This window comes from Rattus norvegicus, chromosome 14, assembly GCF_021556685.1.
Source record: "Rattus norvegicus strain SHRSP/BbbUtx chromosome 14, alternate assembly SHRSP_T2T, whole genome shotgun sequence".
Taxonomy (NCBI): domain Eukaryota; kingdom Metazoa; phylum Chordata; class Mammalia; order Rodentia; family Muridae; genus Rattus; species Rattus norvegicus.
Genome location: NC_141547.1, coordinates 71130891 through 71152469, shown reverse-complemented (window position 1 = coordinate 71152469; position 21579 = coordinate 71130891). Strand labels below are relative to the sequence as shown.

Here is a 21579-nt window from a genome sequence, read left to right as displayed (position 1 = left end):
AATACTGCTTGAGTTCAGGGATAGTGATTCCCCCTGAAGTCCTTTTATTGTTGAGGATAGCTTTAGCTATCCTGGGTTTTTTGTTATTCCAGATGAATTTGCAAATTGTTCTGTCTAACTCTTTGAAGAATTGGATTGGTATTTTGATGGGGATTGCATTGAATCTGTAGATTGCTTTTGGTAAAATGGCCATTTTTACTATATTAATCCTGCCAATCCATGAGCATGGGAGATCTTTCCATCTTCTGAGGTCTTCTTCAATTTCTTTCCTCAGTGTCTTGAAGTTCTTATTGTACAGATCTTTTACTTGCTTGGTTAAAGTCACACCGAGCTACTTTATATTATTTGGGTCTATTATGAAGGGTGTCGTTTCCCTAATTTCTTTCTCGGCTTGTTTCTCTTTTGTATAGAGGAAGGCAACTGATTTATTTGAGTTAATTTTATACCCAGCCACTTTGCTGAAGTTGTTTATCAGCTTTAGTAGTTCTCTGGTGGAACTTTTGGGATCACTTAAATATACTATCATATCATCTGCAAATAGTGATATTTTGACTTCTTCTTTTCCGATCTGTATCCCCTTGACCTCCTTTTGTTGTCTGATTGCTCTGGCTAGAACTTCAAGAACTATATTGAATAAGTAGGGAGAGAGTGGGCAGCAAAATTATTCTTTTTATGATATTATCTTCTAGTCAGTAATTTTTAAAAACCCAGAGAAATCATTTGGGGGCTGGAGAGATGGCTTGCAGAGAACCCCAGGTTGCTTCCTACTCATATTTTACAGATGATGCTGGAGGCAAAATATCTTGAGGCACACACAGCTAACTCTGGCCTCAGGACCAGCCTCCTGTTGCTTTGCTGGGCGTCTCAAGTTTGCCTGATACTCATGTTCCAGTCTTTGTACGTCCTTCTGGACATACATTCCTGCATACACAGGAATCCCTCCAACAGACCTTATGATACAGTCATACATTCTGACTCATTACTTCCCTTTTGTCCTCGTTTAGGAGGAACTGTTAAACTCTTTGCTTAGAAATCAAATACAACTGACTCAGCTCAGTTCTTATAGATAAATGATTTCTATGCTTTGTGGATGCGCCTGATGCCTCCTGGTGACATCTTAGCTCTGTAGAATTCATCCTGTTTGCTTTTCTTCTCTAAGTTCCCATCTTAATCCTTCTCACTCAGCAGGAACTTCTTGTTAGAGACTGGGAGAAACAGCAACATGATTCTAATGTATCTTAGTTCAAAATTGAAAGAATAGTTAGCAAGTTCAATGTCATAAACCTATAAAAGAGTTGAATAGCTTGTATGTAGACCCACTCACTGACAGAACTACTCCACAAAGAAACTGTGAAGAACTTTTACCTTTAAGCAGGGTTCCAGAAATACACTGTAAAGTAAAAAGAAAATTAAGTTGAAAGAAGTCTGTGCATAAAGATAGTCACTGCTATATTGTTATGAGTGGTGTAAGATTTTGAAAGGGGCAGCCGTGGACGGATCCAACAACAGGACAAGGGTTAGCTTAGCATGACGTGTCTACTGATGAATACTATGAGACCACTAAAAATGACATTTATCGCAGAGGCTTCAATTATATATATTTACAATATTTATTTTCTCAGTTTCTCTAAAAGCAGAAGGGATTTATTTCTTCTTTTTTTAAATGGTTGCTTTTTTCCATCTTTATTAAATTGGGTATTTCTTATTTACATTTCAAATATTATTCCCATTCCCGGTTTCCAGACCAACATCCCCCTAAGCCCTCCCCCTCCTGTTCTATATGGGTGTTCCTCTCCCCATCCTTCCCCAATTACTGCCTCCCCCCAAGAATCCCATTCACTGAGGGTCCAGCCTTGGCAGGATCAAGGGATTCCCCTTCCACTGGTGCCCTTACAAGGCTATTCATTGCTACCTATGCAGTTGGAGCCGAGGGTCAGTCCAGGTATAGTCTTTGGGTAGTGGCTTAGTCCCTGGAAGGTCTGGTTGGTTGGCATTGTTGATTGGGTTACCTCACTCAGGATGATATTTTCCAGTTCTATCCATTTGCCTATGAATTTCATAAAGTCATTATTTTTGATAGCTGAGTAGTACTCCATTGTGTAGATGTACCACATTTTCTGTATCCATTCCTCTGTTGAAGGGCATCTGGGTTCTTTCTAGCTTCTGGCTATTATAAATAACGGTATTATGAACATAGTGGAGCATGTGTCTTTATTATATATTGGGGCATCTTTTGGGTATATGCCCAAGAGAGGTATAGCTGGGTCCTCAGGTAGTGCAATGTCCAATTTTCTGAGGAACCTTCAGACTGATTTCCAGAATGATTGTACCAGTCTGCATTCCCACCGACAATGGAGAAGTGTTCCCCTTTCTCCACATCCTTGCCAGCGTCTGTTGTTGCTGGAGTTTTTGATCTTAGCCATTCTGACTGGTATGAGGTAGAATCTCAGGGTTGTTTTGATTTGCATTTCCCTTATGACTAAAGATGTTGAACATTTCTTTAGGTGCTTCTCAGACATTCAACATTCCTCAGCTGTGAATTCTTGGTTTAGCTCTGAACCCCATTTTTTTTATTAACTTGAGTATTTCTTATATACATTTCAAGTGTTATTCCCTTTCCCGGTTTCCGGGCAAACATCCCCCTCCCCCCTCCCCTTCCTTATGGGTGTTCCCCTCCCAACCCTCCCCCCATTGCCGTCCTCCCCCCATAGTCTAGGTCACTGGGGGTTCAGTCGTAGCAGGACCCAGGGCTTCCCCTTCCACTGGTGCTCTTACTAGGATATTCATTGCTACCTATGGGGTCAGAGTCCAGGGTCAGTCCATGTATAGTATTTAGGTAGTGGCTTAGTCCCTGGAAGCTCTGGTTGCTTGTCATTGTTGTACTTTTGGGGTCTCGAGCCCCTTCAAGCTCTTCCAGTTCTTTCTCTGATTCCTTCAACGGGGGACCTATTCTCATCTGAACCCCATTTTTTTATGTTTATATATATTTTCTTTTTTTATTATTATTAACTTGAGTATTTCTTATATACATTTTGAGTATTATTCCCTTTCCCGGTTTCCGGGCAAACATCCCCCTCCCCCTCCCTTCCTTATGGGTGTTCCCCTCCCCACCCTCTCCCCATTGCCGCCCTCCCCCCAACAGTCTACTTCACAGGGGCTGAACCCCATTTTTAATAGGGTTATTTGTCTTCCTGCAGTCTAACTTCATGAATTCTTTGTATATTTTGGATATGAGCCCTCTATCAGTTGTAGGATTGGGAAAGATCTTTTCCCAATCTGTTGGTTGCCGTTTTGTCCTAACCACAGTGTCCTTTGCCTTACAGAAGCTTTGCAGTTTTATGAGATCCCATTTGTTGATTCTTGATCTTAGAGCATAAGCCACTGGTGTTTTGTTCAGGAAATTTTTTCCAGTGCCCATGTGTTCCAGATGCTTCCCCACTTTGTCTTCTATTAGTTTGAGTGTATCTGGTTTGATGTGGAAGTCCTTGATCCACTTGGACTTAAGCTTTGTACAGGGTGATAAGAATGGATCGATCTGCATTCTTCTACATGCTGACCTCCAGTTGAACCAGCACCATTTGCTGAAAATGCTATCTTTTTTTCCATTGGATGGATTTGGCTCCTTTGTCAAAAATCAAGAGACCATAGGTGTGTGGGTTCATTTCTGGATCTTCAATTCTATTCCAGTGATCTATCTGCCCGTCTCTGTACCAATACCATACAGTTTTTTTTATCACTATTGCTCTGTAATTCTGCTTGAGTTCAGGGATAGTGATTCCCTCAGAAGTCCTTTTATTGTTGAGGATAGTTTCATCTGTCCTGGGTTTTTTTGTTATTTTAGATAAATTTGCAAATTGTTCTGTCTAACTCTATGAAGAATGGATAGGAATTTTGATGGGGATTGCATTGAATCTGTAGATCGCTTTTGGTAAAATGGTAATTTTTACTATATTAATCCTGTCAATCCATGAGCATGGGAGATCTTTCCATCTTCTGAGATCTTCTTCAATTTCCTTCTTCAGAGGCTTGAAGTTCTTATTATACAGATCTTTCACTTGCTTGGTTAAAGTCACACCGAGGTATTTTATATTATTTGGGACTATTCTTAAGGGTGTCGTTTCCCTTATTTCTTTCTCAGCTTGTTTCTCTTTTGTGTAGAGGAAGGCTACTGATTTATTTGAGTTAATTTTATACCCAGCCACTTTGGTGAAGGTATTTATCAGGTTTAGTAGTTCTCTGGTGGAACTTTTGGGGTCACTTAAATATACTATATCATCTGCAAATAGTGATATTTTGACTTCTTCCTTTCCAATCTGTATTCCTTTGATCTCCTTTTGTTGTCTGATTGTTCTGGCTAGGACTTAGAGAACTATATTGAGTAACTAGGGAGAGAGTGGGCATCCTTCTCTAGTCCCTGATTTTAGTGGGATTGCTTCAAGTTTCTCTCCATTTAGTTTAATGTTAGCTACTGGTTTGCTGTATATGTCTTTTACTCTGTTTAGTTATGGGCCTTGAATTCCTATTCTTTCCAGGACTTTTATCATGAAGGGGTGTTGAATTTTGTCAAATACTTTCTCAGCATCTAATGAAATGATCATGTGGTTTTTATCTTTCAGTTTGTTTATATAATGGATCACGTTGATGGTTTTCCGTATATTAAACCATCCCTGCATGGTTTGAATGGGATGAAGCCTGCTTGATTATGGTGGAAGATTGTGTTGATGTGCTCTTGGATTCAGTTTGCCAGAATTTTATTGAGTATTTTTGCGTTGATATTCACAAGGGAAATTCATCTGAAGTTCTCTTTCTTTTTTGGGTCTTTGTGTGGTTTAGGTATAAGAGTAACTGTGGCTTCATAGAAGGAATTCGGTAGGGCTCCTTCTGTTTCAATTTTGTGGAATAGTTTGGATAGTATTGGTATGAGGTCTTCTATGAAGGTCTGATAGAATTCTACACTGAACCCATCTGGACCTGGGCTCTTTTGGGTTGGAAGACTTTTAATGACTGCTTCTATTTCTTTAGGAGTTATGGGGTTGTTTAAATGGCTTATCTGTTCCTGATTTAACTTTGGTACCTGGTATCTGTCTAGGAAATTGTCCATTTCCTGCAGATTTTCAAGTTTTGTTGAATATAGGCTTTTGTAGTAGGATCTGATGATTTTTTGAATTTCCTCTGATTCTGTTGTTATGTCTCCCTTTTCATTTCTGATTTTGTTAATTTGGACACACCCTCTGTGTCCTCTCGTTAGTCTGACTAAGGGTTTATCTGTTTTGTTGATTTTCTCGAAGAAACAGCTTTTGGTTCTGTTGATTCTATGTGTAGTCCTTTTTGTTTCTACTTGGTTGATTTTAGCTCTGAGTTGGTTATTTCCTGCCTTCTACTCCTCCTGGGTGTATTTGCTTCTTTTTGTTCTAGAGCTTTTAGGTGTGCTGTCAAGCTGCTGATATATGCTCTCTCCTGTTTCTTTCTGCAGGTACTCAGAGCTATGAGTTTTCCTCTTAGCATAGCTTTCATTGTGTCCCATAAGTTTGGGTATGTTGTACCTTCATTTTCATTAAGTTCTAAGAAGTCTTTAATTTCTTTCTTTCTTTCTTCCTTGACCAGGTTATCATTGAGTAGAGCATTGTTCAACTTCCATGTATATGTGGGCGTTCTTCCCTTATTGTTATTGAAGACCAGCTTTAGACTGTGGTGGTCTCACTGAACGCATGGGATTATTTCTATCTTTCTGTATCTATTGAGGCCTGTTTTCTGACTGATTATATATGGTCAATTTTGGAGAAAGTACCATGAGGTGATGAGAAGAAGGTATATCCTTTTGTTTTAGGATAGAATGTTCTGTAAGTATCTGTTAAGTACATTTGGTTTATGACTTCTCTTTATTTGTCTATGTCTCTGTTTAATTTCTGTTTCCATGATCTGTCCTTTGATGAGAGTGGGGTGTTGAAACCTCCTACTATTATTGTGTGAGGTGCAATGTGTTTGAGCTTTAATAAGGTTTCTTTTATGTATGTAGGTGCCCTTGTATTTGGAGCATAGATATTTAGGATTGAGACTTCATCTTGGTCTATTTTTCCTTTGATGAATATGAAGTATCCTTCCTTATCTTTTTTGATGACTTTTGGTTGAAAAGTTGATTATTTTCAATATTAGAATGGCTACTCCAGCTTGCTTCTTCTGACCATTTGCTTGGAAAGTTGTTTTCCAGTCTTTTACTCTGAGGTAGTGTCTGTCTTTGTCTCTGAGGTGTGTTTCCTCTAGGCAGCAAAATGCTGGGACCTCATTACATATCCAGATTGTTAATCTATGTCTTTTTATTGGAGAATTTAGTTCATTGATATTGAGAGATATTAAGGAATGATGATTGTTGCTTCCTGTTATATTCGTATTTGGAGGTGAGATTATGTTTTTGTGCTTGTCTTCTCTTTGTTTTGTTGCAAAACTATTAGTTTCTTGCTTTTTCTAGGGTGTAGTTTGCCTTCTTGTGTTGGGCTTTACCATTTATTATCCTTTGTAGGGCTGGATTTGTAGAAAGATATTGTGTAAATTTGGTTTTGTCATGGAATATCCATCCATGTTAACTGAGAGTTTTGCTGGATACAGTAACCTGGTCTGGCATTTGTGTTCTCTTAGGGTCTGTATGACATCTGTCCACGATCTTCCAGCTTTCATAGTCTCTGGTGAGAAGTCTGGTGTAATTCTGATAGGTCTGACTTTATATGTTACTTGACCTTTTCCCTTACTGCTTTTTAATATTCTTTCTTTGTTTTGTGCATTTCATGTTATGACTATTATGTGAGGGGAGCACTTTCTTTTCTGGTCCAATCTATTTGCAGTTCTGTAGGCTCCTTGTATGTTTATGGGCATCTCTTTCTTTAGGTTAGGGAAGTTTTCTTCTGTGATTTTGTTGAAGATATTTACTGGTCCATTGAGTTGGGAGTCTTCAGTCTCTTCTATACCTACTATCCTTAGGTTTGATCTTCTCATTGTGTCCTGGATTTTCTGTATGTTTTGGGCCAATAACTTTTCTGTTTCACATTATCTTTGACATTTGTGATTTCTATGGAATCTTCTGTTCGTAGACTCTCTCTTCTATCTCTTGTATTCTTTTGGTGATTCTTGCATCTACGGCTCCTTGTCCCTTCCTTTGGTTTTCTATATCCACAGTTGTCTCCCTTTGTGCTTTCTTTATTGTTTCTATTTCCATTTTTAATTCCTTCACCTGTTTGATTGTGTTTTCCTGTAATTCTTTCAGGGAGTTTTGTGTTTCCTCTCTAAGGGTTTCTACTTTTTTACTTGTGTTTTCCTACATTTCTCTAAGGGAGCTTTTTTATTCCTTTCTTAAAGTCCTTCTTCATCATGATAAAATGTGATTTTAAATCTAGATCTTCCTTTTCTGGTGTGTTTGGATATTCAGTACTTGCTTTGGTGGGAGAATTGGGCTCCGATGATGCCATGTAGTCTTGGTTTCTGTTGCTTGAGTTTCTGTGCTTGCCTCTCGCCATCAGGTTGTCCCTGGTGTTACCTTGTTCTGCTATTTCTGACAGCGGTTAGACTGTCCTATAGGCCTGTGTGTCAGGAGTACTGCAGACCTGTTTTCCTATTTTCTTTCAGCCAGTTATGGGCACAGAGTGTTCTGTTTTCAGGCGTGTAGTCGTTCCTGTCTACTGGTCTTCCTGTGTTCCTGTGGGCGTGTGTCCTGAATCCACCAGGCAGGTCACTTGGAGTGGAAAAGTTGGTCTTATCTCTGGTCTCAGGTCTGAAGTCCCTTCTTAGGATTGGGTTTCAGCTCTCCGTGAGGTCAGCAACCAGAAGGGCCTGCTCGTACTTTTGCGTCCCTGTGCGTAGGGGACCCTGATGGCGCTAGGTATTTTTCTCTAGAGTCAGAAATGTGGGCAGAGAGTAGTCTCCTCTGGTTTACCAGGCATGTCTGCCCCTTCGAAGGTCTAGCTCTCCCTCCCATGGGATTTGGGTGCAGGGAGTTGTTTGACTGGGTCCGTTTAGATCCGGGCACAGTCTGGACCGCAGGGCTCAGGCAGCTTGACTGCCCTTATCTTTCTATGCCCAGAGGCCCTATACAGTTTCCTCTTGGGCCAGGGATGTGGGCAAAGGTGGGCAGAAGTGGCGGTCTTTCCTGCCCTGCAGTCTCAGGATTGCCCACACATCTGGGTGATGAGCTCTTTCCCCCATGGGGTTTGGGAGCAGGGAGCTGTGGGCCGGGGTTATCAAGGTTCGGGTGCCAGCTAGAAACCAGAAGTGTCTGGTCGCAGAGGAATTTTGCCTTTGTTTGTCTTGAGTCCACCAGTCAGGTCACTTGGAGCAGGAAAGTTGGTCTTACCTCTGGTCTCAGGTCTAATGTTGCTCCTCAGGGATGGGTTTCAGCTCTCTGTGAGGGTAGCAACCAGAAGGGGGGATTTATTTCTTAAAAAATAAAAACATAGATTCAGTAGAGCAAGGGAGCAGACCAAAGCAGACTAGAGATAGCAATACAACAGCAGACACTGGAATGTAAGTTTATGGTTGATAACTGAGTTATATAATGGGAAAGCTGGGCCCTGGGCCTTATGTTGCCAGTGAGGGATTGTTCTCCCTACCTGGTAGATGAGTGAGGTTTTACTCTCAATGGAGCTGACACCAGACTGCAGGTTTGGATACTGGCCACATATTGTAATACCAGCCCAAGTGCTATAGGGAATGGGATAAATGGTATCTGAGTAGAAGACCTGTGCTGATGAATTCTGATTGTGGACTTCATGGGTGCTGGAAACAAGTAACAGACAAGATCTTGGCAGATCTGTAGGGTTGCTCTGGAAAGGATTAACTGATGGGAGATGATTCTCTCCCAGAGAGGACAGTACGACCAATGGGTGACCCATGTATATGGAGACTCAGGAAAACTTAAGTCCTGTCTCTTGCCTCAACCCCATTTGCTTGCTTCTTTTGCTATGCAGAAGATCCGTGGTTTGATAGAATCCAAGTTGTTGTGTTTTATTTGTTTTTTTTTGGCTTTTTTTTTAACCTATGTGTTGGGGGTGTGTGTGTCTTGTCGTGACACCAGTGTTTTTGTGTGTGGTAATATGTGTATGTGTTCATGCATATGTGTGTTTGTAGTTTGTATGTGTGTGCACATGTACATTTGCATGTGTGCATAAGAGCCTGAGCAGGTCAACGATGGATGCCAAGCACTTTCCACTTTCCACTTCATCTTTTCAAGCCAGAGTCCATCACTGAGCATGGCGCTCATCAGCTGAGCTGAGCTCATCAGGATGGCAGGCCACGGAACTCCAGGGATCTGCCTACCCCTCTCTGCCTTTGTTTCTTGCTTTTGCTGCTACTGCCATCCGTCCTTGACATCAGGCTTCAGTTTCTTTGGCTTTTCAATTCAGACTGGAGACTGATAACTCTCCAGGATTCTTGCTCCAGACTAAAGCTTCGAAAGTACCCAGCTTTGTGGGCTGGGTAGCAATTAGTTCCTCCACCTTCTCAGTGTGCAAATTGGCATGGTCAGACTTAGTAGCCCTTATTATGTAAGCTAATGTAGTGATTCCTGCTTCACACACACACACACACACACACACACACACACACACACACACACTTTATGACTCTCCTTTAATAACTATGCTAGAATGCTAGCTGACAAGCTGATGACAGGAAGTGGGAAAATTGCCTAGGTAATTATGAACCCAGCATGCTCAGAAGGAAACTACAGATTCCAATGCTGGCTGAGAGGAAGGGTCTTGAACAACAATCAGGTCCAATATCTGTCACTCTGTGACAAAGTACATTGCTTGAGTAGCTTCACCGCTTGAAGAGGGAGGGGGCAAGCAGCTTTTCAATGACTGATTCTCACGGAAGACCAGTTAAGCAGGGATCACCAGACTTCCACATAAACCAGGTCAATAGGAAAGAGAGTGACCAAACTACAACACAAGCAGAGATTAAAAATAGCACAACCGATAGCAGTTTCTAAGAAGGCAAATGCGGCATTATTTATGTGAAAAAACTTTAAAGAACTGTTCAGAAAAGATTTTTGAAAGAATTTATAAAAATAAATATGGGGCAAAATACTGAAAGTTCAACAGAAGTTTTGGCAAGTCTACCTGAGGATATCCCCAGGAAGTACAACAGACACAAAGGTAGATAAAGAGGGAAGACATTTCAGAAAGAGGGAAAGAGAAAGAAAGAGGAGATAACAGGATAAAAGAAAAATCTCCTGGATGGAAATGACCCATGCCACTACAAAGAGTTAAAAAAAAAACAGAAGAAAACAAAAAGAAGAAACTTCCAAAGCCGCTACCTTTATACTATTTCCAAATGTCATGGGTATGGTGTTTTGCCTGTATGAGCATCTGTGCACAAACGTGTATGCAGTGCCCCAGGAGACCAGAAGAGGGCAGAAGATGCTCTGGAACCGGAGTTGCAGATGATTATGATCTGTTATGTGGGTGCTGGGAATTGAACTCATGTCCTTTGTAAGATCAGTAGGTGCTTTTAAACTGCTGTGCCATCTCTCTAGCCCCCTCCAAAAAATCTGTTTATCAAGCAAGGTATGTTGAAGTGAAATTTCAGAACCCCCAAATAAAAATGGATTCTAAAACTTTCTGAATGTAGAAAGCACTGCACATAGAGAGTGGGAACCAGAATAATGTCCTTACATTTCCGGCTGGCAACACTTGAGTCTTTCTGACAAAGGAGCTACTTGCTATTCAGAGGGAAATGATTTCTATTCCAGTCTCTGGATCTAGCACATGGTTATTCAAATGTGGTGCCAGAATCAAGATGTTCTCAGGCATTTGAAGTCTCAAAAAATTCTTACTTTTCATACACCTTTATCAAAATAGAATAAGGTAAGAGGTCAGGGACATGGAACACTGGAAAGAGTCAGAAAACATAGCAGAGAGGGGAGGGGATTCACAGAAAGATCCTAGGGAGGGATGTTCTCAGCAGCCCTTGGCAGCACCTAGTCTGACTAGAACTGAAAGACAGAACACTGGGAAGAAATTCTCCAAATGAAGAACTACGCAAACTCTACTAATGTCTGTGATACATTCAAGGGCTTGGAAAATAATTGCATTGGGTACATCGAAAATGATGCCTTTTAAAGGTACAGCAGTCATCAGCTTGAGGGTAAGAAAGGCTCATGAGGGTCAGTCAAGGACCAATCCCCAACATGCATATGAACTTAGTCAAATAAACATTGAATACTGAATAATCTATATTGGGGTAATGGACAGAGGAGAAAGTGTGTGTGTGTGTGTGTGTGTGTGTGTGTGTGTGTGTGTGTGTGTAAGAGACAGAGATAGAGTAATAGGCAATATATAAAACAGCAAAATTAAGAAATATCTATTGTACCTTATGGGAGAATGCTTCTTGTCTTCTAGTATTGATTTCCTTCAAAAATGGAGGAGCAGACACAGAGCTGTAAAGCCCAGATCTCATGGCTGCTGTTGAAGCTGCAGGGGCCTCGTCTGTGGGAGCCATGAGACTTCGGATGATAGACATTCCACAGCCTGTAAAGAGAAGATCAGATTTCCTGTGAATATTATAGATTGCTTGGCATGTCCTGGGAGTTAGAGGAGCAGGAGGAAGGGCAGGTTCTCGGTGATAACTTTGCCAAAATTATATATAGAGAGAGTTCTCTGTGACATGCAAGTCAAGGTAAAAAGCACATTTCATGATCTTCAGTATGAGGATGGAAACCAACCCCTTTAAAGGAGTTTGCTTCTTGGGATAGAAGGGAAAGAATGAAGCAACGGGCACTGGGAAGTGGGGGAAGGGCACTCACAAAGAAGATCCGGTGCCCAGTAATTTACACCCAACCCTTCAAGCTCCAGCTTGGAAGCCAGCTACCTCCAGAGCCCAGAGAGTGTGTGTTGCTCATGAAGTGGCCTCAAGGAAAATGTGGTCACATGAATGAATACTAGTTCAAGAGGTGAACATTTTGAGAAGAAATTGGAGAAGTTAGACCTTGATTAAAGTAAGTTCAAAAGAAGTGAACTTCCTGTTCGGCAGAGCCCTGGTGACTCAAGGTAGGCTAAAGAAAACCAGGGTTTCTAACAGTCTATCATAACAAGTTAGCTGATGTGACTTTGGTGACAGCTGGAAGTTCAGTGTCACCCACTAATGGCTTTATAACCACAGGATGGTGAAGTTGAAACGAGGGTTCTTTGCAAAGTCAATTGTGATGAATGGTGTTTTGCTGGAGCAAATCCGTAAATGAACATTTTGTTGAAACAGACACAGGTGAAAGGCTAAGGGAAACTCATGAAGGAATGTTTAGCTGAAGCAGACCCAGGAGAGAGGATATTCTACTAAAGCAAGCACCTGAAAGGATACATGATGAAGGATTCTTGCTAACAACACACATGTATTGGTCTGCCTTATACTCAGAGTTGAGCTACATTTGTTGGGACTCCATATAGAGAAACGCATCAAAAACTTCTGGTGGTGGGTCATAGGTTTTTTGCTGCTTCTTCAGACTCAGGGCTGATTGGCAGAGAGATGTCACCTGAGACAGACGAGTGCTGAGGCAAGATAAGTGCTGGGGTGAGACCCATGGAAGACATGTGATGTTTGGAGAGGGTATAAAAAGGACTCACTGCTGACCTGTGAACTGAACTGCCGACTTCCCGACAATGCAGGTAGGATGTTCTTCAGAGAACCCTTTCTAAACAGATCCACTTCCCCCGTATCCTTTCTTTCCCACTATCTCTGGTGGTGGTGGACTAGAAGGGAGTTTAAAGCTTTTAAGAACCATCATTAAAAGTAGGTTTTTGAAAAAACTTAAAGTTACATGTTGGGGTTAGAGAAGAACTGAAAGTGTCTGTAGACTACTCAGACTTCAATTTGGTGGCTTCTCCACTTAAGACCAATCATACCACACTGTTACATACACATGCACACACAGACATGTATTTATACGCATGCCCATGTGCATGTCTCTGTGTGTATGTATGTACATTTAATAGAATCCTATCCTACAGGGTATATGTTACTCTAGAATTCAGTATTTACTATTATACTGTAATTCTCTCCTATTAGAACTACTTGGATGCGAGAATGAGCTGGTCAGAGATGTAGAGCTGGCTGAGCAGGGAAGAGTGAATATTGATCTTTCAGAGGACCCACATTTGGTTTCCGGCATCCAGGTTGGCCACTCACAGCTGCCTGTAACTTGAACTCCAGGGATCTAATGCCCTCTTCTGGTTTCTCTGGGTAGCTCTACTCACATGCACATGTACGGCATGCACGGACACAATTAAAACCAAAATAAAAATTCAAAAGGCTTGATTCTTTATTTGCACGATTAGCTCTATACTGCTTAGCAAGTTGTGAACTGTGAGTACTCTGCAGTTCTGCCTTTTACTCTCTCTTCCCTCAGACTTGAGCCTAGTTATCTGTGAATGCTTTCCCAGACTATGTATAGCTCATCATGTAGGGAAGTCAAGACCGAAACTTGAAGCAGCCACAAGCAGAGGGAGAGTGAATGCATGTTTGCTTACTTGTATTCTACACTTGTATAGTCCAGCATCCCCTGCCTAGGGGATGGTGCTTACCACAGTGGGCATGTCTTCCCTGTCCAATTAAAGACATCAAGACAATCCCTCATACAGCCCCCTTTTGGGCAGTGTTGGGGGGGCGTGGCTACCATGTCATGAGGACAAAGGGAGCAGAAGAGGCAAGAAGAGTTTGTATGACTGTAACTATGATGGATGGACTTCTGGAGACAAGCCTACTATATTTTTCCAGGGATAGGGTATATAAGGGCTTTTAGCAACAGGAGTAGAAAGGAATAATTGGTTATAAAATAGTACCTAATTATCATGGGAAGGGCTGATTGGTCATAATATAGTATCTAATTATCAGGAGGGCAGGAAGCTAGAGTAAGACTTGTGTGCTGAATTATGTAGTGATTGCAGAGAATTATGCACAAGGTAAGATCAGGCACCTGTGCTCAGGGACCCTCTCCAGACAGGGTCAGTAAGAGAAAGGGAAGCCCTGCTGTGAAAGGGAGTCCACCATTTTGCACTAAACTCAGAGAGCCACCTGGACTTGGGGGAATGCGACCTTCATAGCAGGGTTCTCCAACACATGCCCACAGGCCAATCTCATCTCAATAATTCTTTATTTATACTGTCTTGCCAGGTGGTTCAAGCTATCAGTTCTAACCAGCCACCATGCCAGTTAAACCTTCCTTTATCAGTGAGGGAGGCGAGGGGCAGAGAGTTGTTTGTTCCTAGTCAGCTAGATCCTTTATCTGTCTTTTCAGTCCTCTCTGTCCCCAAGTTTGTTATGACCAATGTAAGTAGGCCTTTTAGCTGTAGTGCTCATGCCTCTTAGAGTGAAAGAACATTCTCCACTGACATTGTTTATTTATTTAATCAATGGTTACCATGGTTACTACTATTAAATATTTGATTCTGCATGATTCACATCAAATAGCAAATCAATCAAGATTCCCAGACAATCTATGTTTTGGTATATTGGTATGCATAAATGCAAATTCCATCTGGTGACTATAAACTCTAAGAAAAAATTCCCTTTAAAGTTTTATTTTAGCAGTAGAGGATACCCATTTACATGGGACAACTCCCAGAAGCCATTAGAGCTAGGGTCAGCAAGCTTATATTCATAGCTATATTCAGTCTACTGTTTGCTTTTACAAATAAAATAGAGTCATTTTCACTTATTGGTATTAGTAGTATATTTATACAGGGTAGAATTGGCTATTGATATTGGTAGGACTAGAAATATTTAATGTTCACACTTTATAGAATATTATTACCAATTTCTGCATTAAACCATGTTTCCTTTTTGCAAGGCTTGGCTGCTCCTGTGTTGTTGACTGGTTATGTTTTGCTTGACAGCACTGGGAATTGAACCTGGGCACTTGTTGCCTGAATTAAAATTGGATTTTTCTGCAGCTATTTTATTTTATTTTATTCTATTTTATTTTATTTTGTCAATTATGTCTCTTCAGCTTCAGAAATATCCAGGGGTAGAAAGGCATTAGGAGCAAAGTTTTATAAACATTAACTATAAGAGTTGTTTTAGGTATATTTATTTATTTTTATTGGGTATTTTATGTATTTACATTTCAAATGTTATTAGTGTGACTCTAACCAAGCAAATGAAAGATCTATATGGCAAGAACTTCTAGTTCCTGAAGAAAGAAATTGAAGAAGATCTCAGAAGATGGAAAGACCTCCCATGCTCAAGGATCGGCAGGATTAAGATAGTAAACATGGCCATCTTGCCAAAAGCAGTCCCCATCAAAGTTCCTACTCAACTCTTCATAGAAACAACAATTTGCAAATTCATTTGGAATAACAAACAAACAAACAAACAAAAAAAAAAAAGAAAACCCAGGATAGTGAAAACTATCCTCAACAATAAAAGAACTTCTGGGGGAATCATCATCACTGACCTCAAGCTGTATTAGAGAGTAATCGTGATAGAAAACTCTGTGTGTGGTATTAGTACAGAGACAGGCAGGTAGATCAGTGAAATAGAACTGAAGACCCAGAAATGAACCCACTCATCTATGGTCACTTGATCTTTGACAAAGGAGTTAAAAACATCCAATGGAAAAAGACAGCATGTTTAATAAATGGTGCTGGCTCAACTGGAGGTCAGCATGTAGAAGAATGCAAATTGATCCATTCCTATTGCCCTGTACAAAACTCAAGTCCAAGTGGATCAAGAACCTCCACACCAAACCAAATACACTTAAACTAATAGAAGAGAAAGTGGCAAAGATCCTCAAACACATGGGCACAGGGGAAAATTTCCTGAACAAAACACCAATGGTTTTTGCTCTAAGATTAAGAATCGACAAATGGGACCTCATAAAATTGCAAAGCTTCTGTAAGACAAAGGACACTGTCAATAGGACAAAATGGCAACCAACAGATTGGGAAAAGATATTTACCAATCCTATATCCAATAGAGGGCTAATATCCAACATATACAAAGAACTCAAGAAGTTAGACTCTAGAAAGCCAAAGAACCCAATTAAAAATGGGGTACAGAGCTAAACAAAATATTCTGAACTGAAAAATATTGAATGGCCATGAAGCACCTAAAGAAATGTTCAGCATCCTTAGTCATCAGGCAAATGCAAATAAAAACAACCATGAGATTCCACCTCACACCAGTCAAAATGGCTAAGATAAAAAAAAAAAAAACTCAGGTGACAGCAGATGCTGGCAAGGATATGGAGAAAGAGGAACACTCCTTTATTGTTGGTGGTATTCCAAAATTGTACAACCACTCTGAAAATCAGTCTGGAGGTTGCTCAGAAAATTGTACATAGAACTATCTGAGGACCCAGCTATACCACTCCTTGGCATATACCCAAAAGAAGCTCCAACATACAACAAAGACACATGCTCCACTATGTTCATAGCAGCCTTATTTATAATAGCCAGAAGCTGGAAAGAACCCAGATGTCCTTCCACAGAGGAATAGACACAGGAAATGTGGTACATTTATACAGTGGTATACTACTCAGCTATTAAAAACAATGACCACATAAAATTCTTACGCAAATGGATGGAATTAAAAAGTATCTTCCTGAGTAAGGTAACCTAGTCACAAAAGAACACACATGGTATGCCCTCACTGGTAAGTGGATATTAGCCTCAAAGCTCGGAATACCCAAGATACAATGCACAGAGCATATGAAGTTCAAGAAGAATGAAGACCAAAAATTGGATGCTTCAGTCCTTCTTAGAAGGGGAAACAAAATACTCATGGGAAGTAGAGAATGGGAGGGACTTGGGAGGAAGAGAGGAGGGGGAGGGGGAAAAAGTGGAGCAGGATCAGGTATGGGAGGTGTCAGGGCTGATGTACAGAGGGCCAGGAATTTGAACAGAGGTGTATAGCAATGTGGTATGGGGAACTGGGATAGCCACCAGCACGTCCCAGATGCTAGGAAAACAATTGGTTCCCAGGATCCAACAGCTGAAATGCCCAAAAAGGGGAGGAGAATCTGTAGAGACCATATCCAGAGGCTAGGCAAGGGCCCTTTGTTTGGGGGAATGGAACAACCCACTCATCTCCAAATTCTTAACCCAGAAGGGCTCCTGTTTTAGGGATATTTATAACACAAAGTTCTGGGCTTCTTCTCAGAGTTGTGATTTAATAGGTTGGAGCAGGGCTGGCAATGGTGATGCACAAAGATTCCAAGGATGGCTAAAAGGTAACTGATGACTCACTTTGCCTGTGTGATCTTGGGTGAAAACCTTTGCTGAGCCCTGTTTAACTTGTAGTAAACGGAACAACACTTCTTCCTCTACATGGTGTCCTGGGGACCAAATGAAGTAAAACTTATAAAATGCCCCTCGCTGTGGACTGGCAGGAGGCTGATACTGATCTCCTGTGTCTCACTGGAGAATCCGGTGCTTGGTGCTTTGGTAGCACAGCACTCAGACTTTCTTTATGTTGCTTTGTGTGTTACATTTCCATTTCTGCTCATTTTAATTTCGCTTTTGTCAGACACATCCTTAATGTACGAGTTATTTTCTGTTGCCTGAAAACTGTGGGAGGTTTTGAAGAAGAAATTACAAACTTGTTCCAGAGAACTACCTGGAAAGATGAATCACCTTGGGAGGCTACTTAGTAACAAATTGGTTGATTCAATTGTTATGACATATCAACTGATTTAAGGAGGAATAGTAGATTTGGGCTGACAGTCCCAGAGGATGTAGTCCATCATGGTAGAGGAGTTGTGGTAGCTGGGGCAACCCTGCCTGTGGCAATGGGGATTTGCGCTGTAGCATCTTCACAAGTTGGTGGACCAGGAAGTAGAGAACAGGACTAGGGACAGAGATGGGGTATAAATAATACTCCAAAGCCTGCACTGGTGACCTATTTTTCTCAGTCAGGTCCTATAATGTTCCAGACAACACATCCAGTCCAGCTGGGCCTAGCTAGGTATTCAAACACACAAGGTCATGGATGACATTTCGGTTTCAAACTATAACAAGTCACATGACTGATTTCAATCCTACTAAAATATAACTAACCACAAACTTTCCCGCCACTTGCTTTCACACATAACCTTGAAATGTAATAGTAGGTTAGATGATGTCAGATGACATTTAATCAGAATCTTTCTCTAGAATTGAAAAGACTGGTTAGGCCTCTGCCTTTTCATTTTGAATGACTTAGAGAAGTCTGTCAGGATTAGAAACTATGGGTATTGTCATGACCTTCATCTACCCCTCCTTCCAGTAGAGTTCTTGCATGGATCACTTCTATGTCTGTTGCATCTATCCTTTTGCCTCCTGACAACTTGCTCAGTACCTCAGGAGTCTGCTCTCTATAAGTCAGAAACAACCTGGAAATGAGAAAACGGATAATTATAGAAGTCCCCACCTCCAGGGTACAGGGCTAAGGGTATAACACACACTTGTTAGGAGGGTCATCAGTGGCTTTAGATCTGTTGAAATCTATATCTCCACCCTTGAATCTATCCCTTACTCTTTGTTTTTCCTTTTACTGCCTCAGTTTCCCTTTCTTCACTTGAGATTGAGTCCAAGGTAAACCAAACCCGGATCAGTACAGTTCGTTCTAAGCAGACAGCTTTGAATTACCCTATATATTTTAACCTCACTCTTTTTACAGGAAGAGCTTCATTTTTAAGATGGTAAATGAGAGAGAGCCACGACAAAGGAAATGGGTTCTGACCTCGCAGACAAGGCTAAACACCATGCTCCGTATACTTTATTCCCAGGTGAGCATGCTTCACCATCTCTAAGAACCTATTTCCTTTTTTCCTGCATCGGTGTAACAAACTTACCTACCTCATGTCAAAGATCTGTAAACACTAAAAGTGGGAAATTACAGAAAATTTCAAGGTTTCTCTAAGCACTGCTGCAAAACACAGTTGTTACCAGCCTGCTGGTAAACAGGGAGATGCAAATTGCTCACAGTAAAAAGCACAATACCACATGACCATTAAGGGAGGGGATGACTAACCCTACCTATCAGCTTCTGGGAGCCTCGCTGCACTGCAGTCTGATTGTGATGGTTATTTTATGTATGAACTTGCCTGGGTCATGGTGCCTAGATAGGTGGTCAAACATGATATTAGATGTGGCTCTGAAAATGTGTGTGCATGAGATTAACATTTAAACGGGCAGATTGTGAGTAAAGTTCACTTCCTTCATTATCCAATCAGCTGAGCCCAGGACAACACAAATGGCTGAAGCAAGCAGGATTTTTGCAGCAAAAGACCTCTGGACTCCATCAGGCAAGAGGGAATTCTGCAGCTGATGGTATTGGGCTTGAGCAACATGGCCTTTCTGTGACTCTTCATCCAGTTGGGTCCACCTTTCAGACTCTCTAGTGTCTGTGGTTACATGAAAGAGTTCTTTGAAATAACTCTTTCTCTTTGTCTATGGCATGCTATTGTGTTTCCCCAGAGGCCCCTGATCACCACGCTGAAATCTGTGTGTCTTTTTATACAACAATTATTTTGTGGGAATGTTCACGTGCCAGGACACTCGGCATGCATCACTGAGCAATAGAGATTGCAATTCCACTCTGTTGTGCTTTTGTTCTAGGGGGTAGAGAAAGATACTTAGCAGAAAACGTGAAGTATAAATTACATGCTGTCATGCTAGAAATGATTAGCGCCTCAATAAAAACAACAGAGAAAATGCAGGGCAATGTTAGGGGCCGTTGGGTTACTGAAGAAGATGAAAAATAATAGATTTTTAAGAAAGTAGATAAAGGATGGCTACCAGGAAACAGTGTCTTGAGAACACAGTAGAGAAGCTGCCCTTTTGAGTTCAGTGGTTGTGATAAAAATACACAAGACCTGTGGAAAGCCAAAGCCAGACCAAATCTCAGCATGGAAGGGAGGGTTGGACAGGAAACCCCACACCTAGCAGTGGAACACCAGCAGTTGCTAGATGCTAGGTGAGCGAGAGTCAGTTTTCTCTAAGAAGGCAGGCCCTGAAAAACCGACCATGCTCCAGTGGAAGGACACACAAACACACAGACACAGACACAGACACAGACACAGACACACACACACACACACACACACACACACACACACACACACACACACGAATATTTAAGCAGCCCAAACAGGAAGAGGAGTTAGTTATAATGTGGAATACTTGGGAGGGTGGATGTGATCAAAGCACACTGTGATCTCCTCAAAGAACTAATATGACTTATTTTAAAAAGAAAGTAGATAGAAATGAAAATGCACTCATAACCATACAAGGTATTTTACATCAAAATTTTAACTTTGAGTTAACTATATATTCTCATGCAGTTGTAAGAAATAACTCTGTGAGAACACATGACAAAACTACATGAAGTTCTGTAACTGGACAGTTAGAGTTGATACAGTCAAGACACAGCAATTTCCTCACACATCTCTTGCCTCTTCAGACCCATGGTCCTTCACTCCTCCATAACAGGCTCAGACTTCCAGGAATTGGCTTTTCCAGTTGCTGCAGTTCTCTGAAATTCATCCATTATTGTTCTCTGCATTAATAATTCATTTCCTTTTATTGCTGAGTCATAGTCTATATAGTAGGGACATCACATTGATTTTAGAAATATGCTATCCACTGAAAGGCATTTGGGCTGGATCCTGTTTGGGGCTCTTGAATTCATTTGTTTGGATTGTCTACGTACAGGTTTTGGGTGTGAAATAGTTTTGTTTAAATGTATGATTTTGTTTAATTTTTAATTAAAAATTATTTTAGAATATGTATGTCTGTGTAAGTATGTGCATGTGCATGGAGGCCTGCTGAGGCCAGAGACAGTGTTGTATACCCTGCAGCAGGAGTTACAGGCAACTGTGAGCCACCCATGTGGGTGCCAAGAACTGAACAAATCTGGGTCCTTTGGAAGAGCAGCAACTGCTCCTAACCACTGAGCCATCTCTTCAGCTCTTGTTTCATTTGATTTTTAACTTTAATTAATATGCAAAATTATGAATATATTTATGGGAATAGTATGATAATTCTATACATGCATATTATATTAGTACAATTACTAATCCCATTTTACTTTGTTCCTTCATGTTTGGAGTCTTCAAGCACGGCTTTTCTGTTTTGTCTTAACATTTATCGGGTGCTTGTAAACTACAGCCACCCCCTTCGTCCTGAAGACCACTACAAGGCCTCCTGCCTAAGTGGCCCCCATTTCCAGCCTCACTTCAGGCCAGCTCCCATGCAATCTTCTGCAGCCTCTGTTAATCTCTGCTGTACTCTCTGTGCTTTGAAACCAACTGTGGAAAGGACACATGGAGTTTGTTTTTCCGTGCCTGGCTTATTTCACTTAACATAATAATCTCCAGTTCCATCCACTTTGCCACAGATGCACTGGATTTTGTCCTTTCTGTGGCTGGATAATATCCTGGTATGAATACATTTCACATTTTGTTTATATTGTTGATCATCGGTGAGCACCTCAGTTGAAATCTCCTCGTGATTATCATAAATTGTGTTGCAAACTCAGGGGGTACAACTCTTGGGCATCTTGATTTCATGTCCTTTGGATATGTATCTGAGAGTAGGGTGGTGGAATAATATATATTATACC

At 41.0% G+C, this 21579-nt stretch overlaps 1 protein-coding gene across 12 annotated transcripts in view; it reads left to right on the top strand.

Moving 5' to 3' along the window:
* The window catches only part of Rac1l (Rac family small GTPase 1 like), a 91138-nt gene that overhangs the window by 52692 nt on the left and 16867 nt on the right, over nt 1-21579 (top strand). For 5 of the 12 annotated variants that reach the window (XR_015637460.1, XR_015637465.1, XR_015637466.1 and 2 more), the window contains exon 2: nt 18634-18742. Coding sequence is in view for 1 of the 12 variants with exons in the window: in XM_087584683.1 (XP_087440809.1) it covers nt 18634-18742; nt 19190-19261 (181 nt within the window). In the remaining 11 variants the exon portion in view is untranslated. Of the gene's footprint in view, nt 1-11857; nt 12033-12421; nt 12645-18633; nt 18743-19189; nt 20747-21579 lie in introns of those variants that run through there. The other 7 variants (XR_015637470.1, XR_015637464.1, XR_015637467.1 and 4 more) reach the window with 4 other exon arrangements.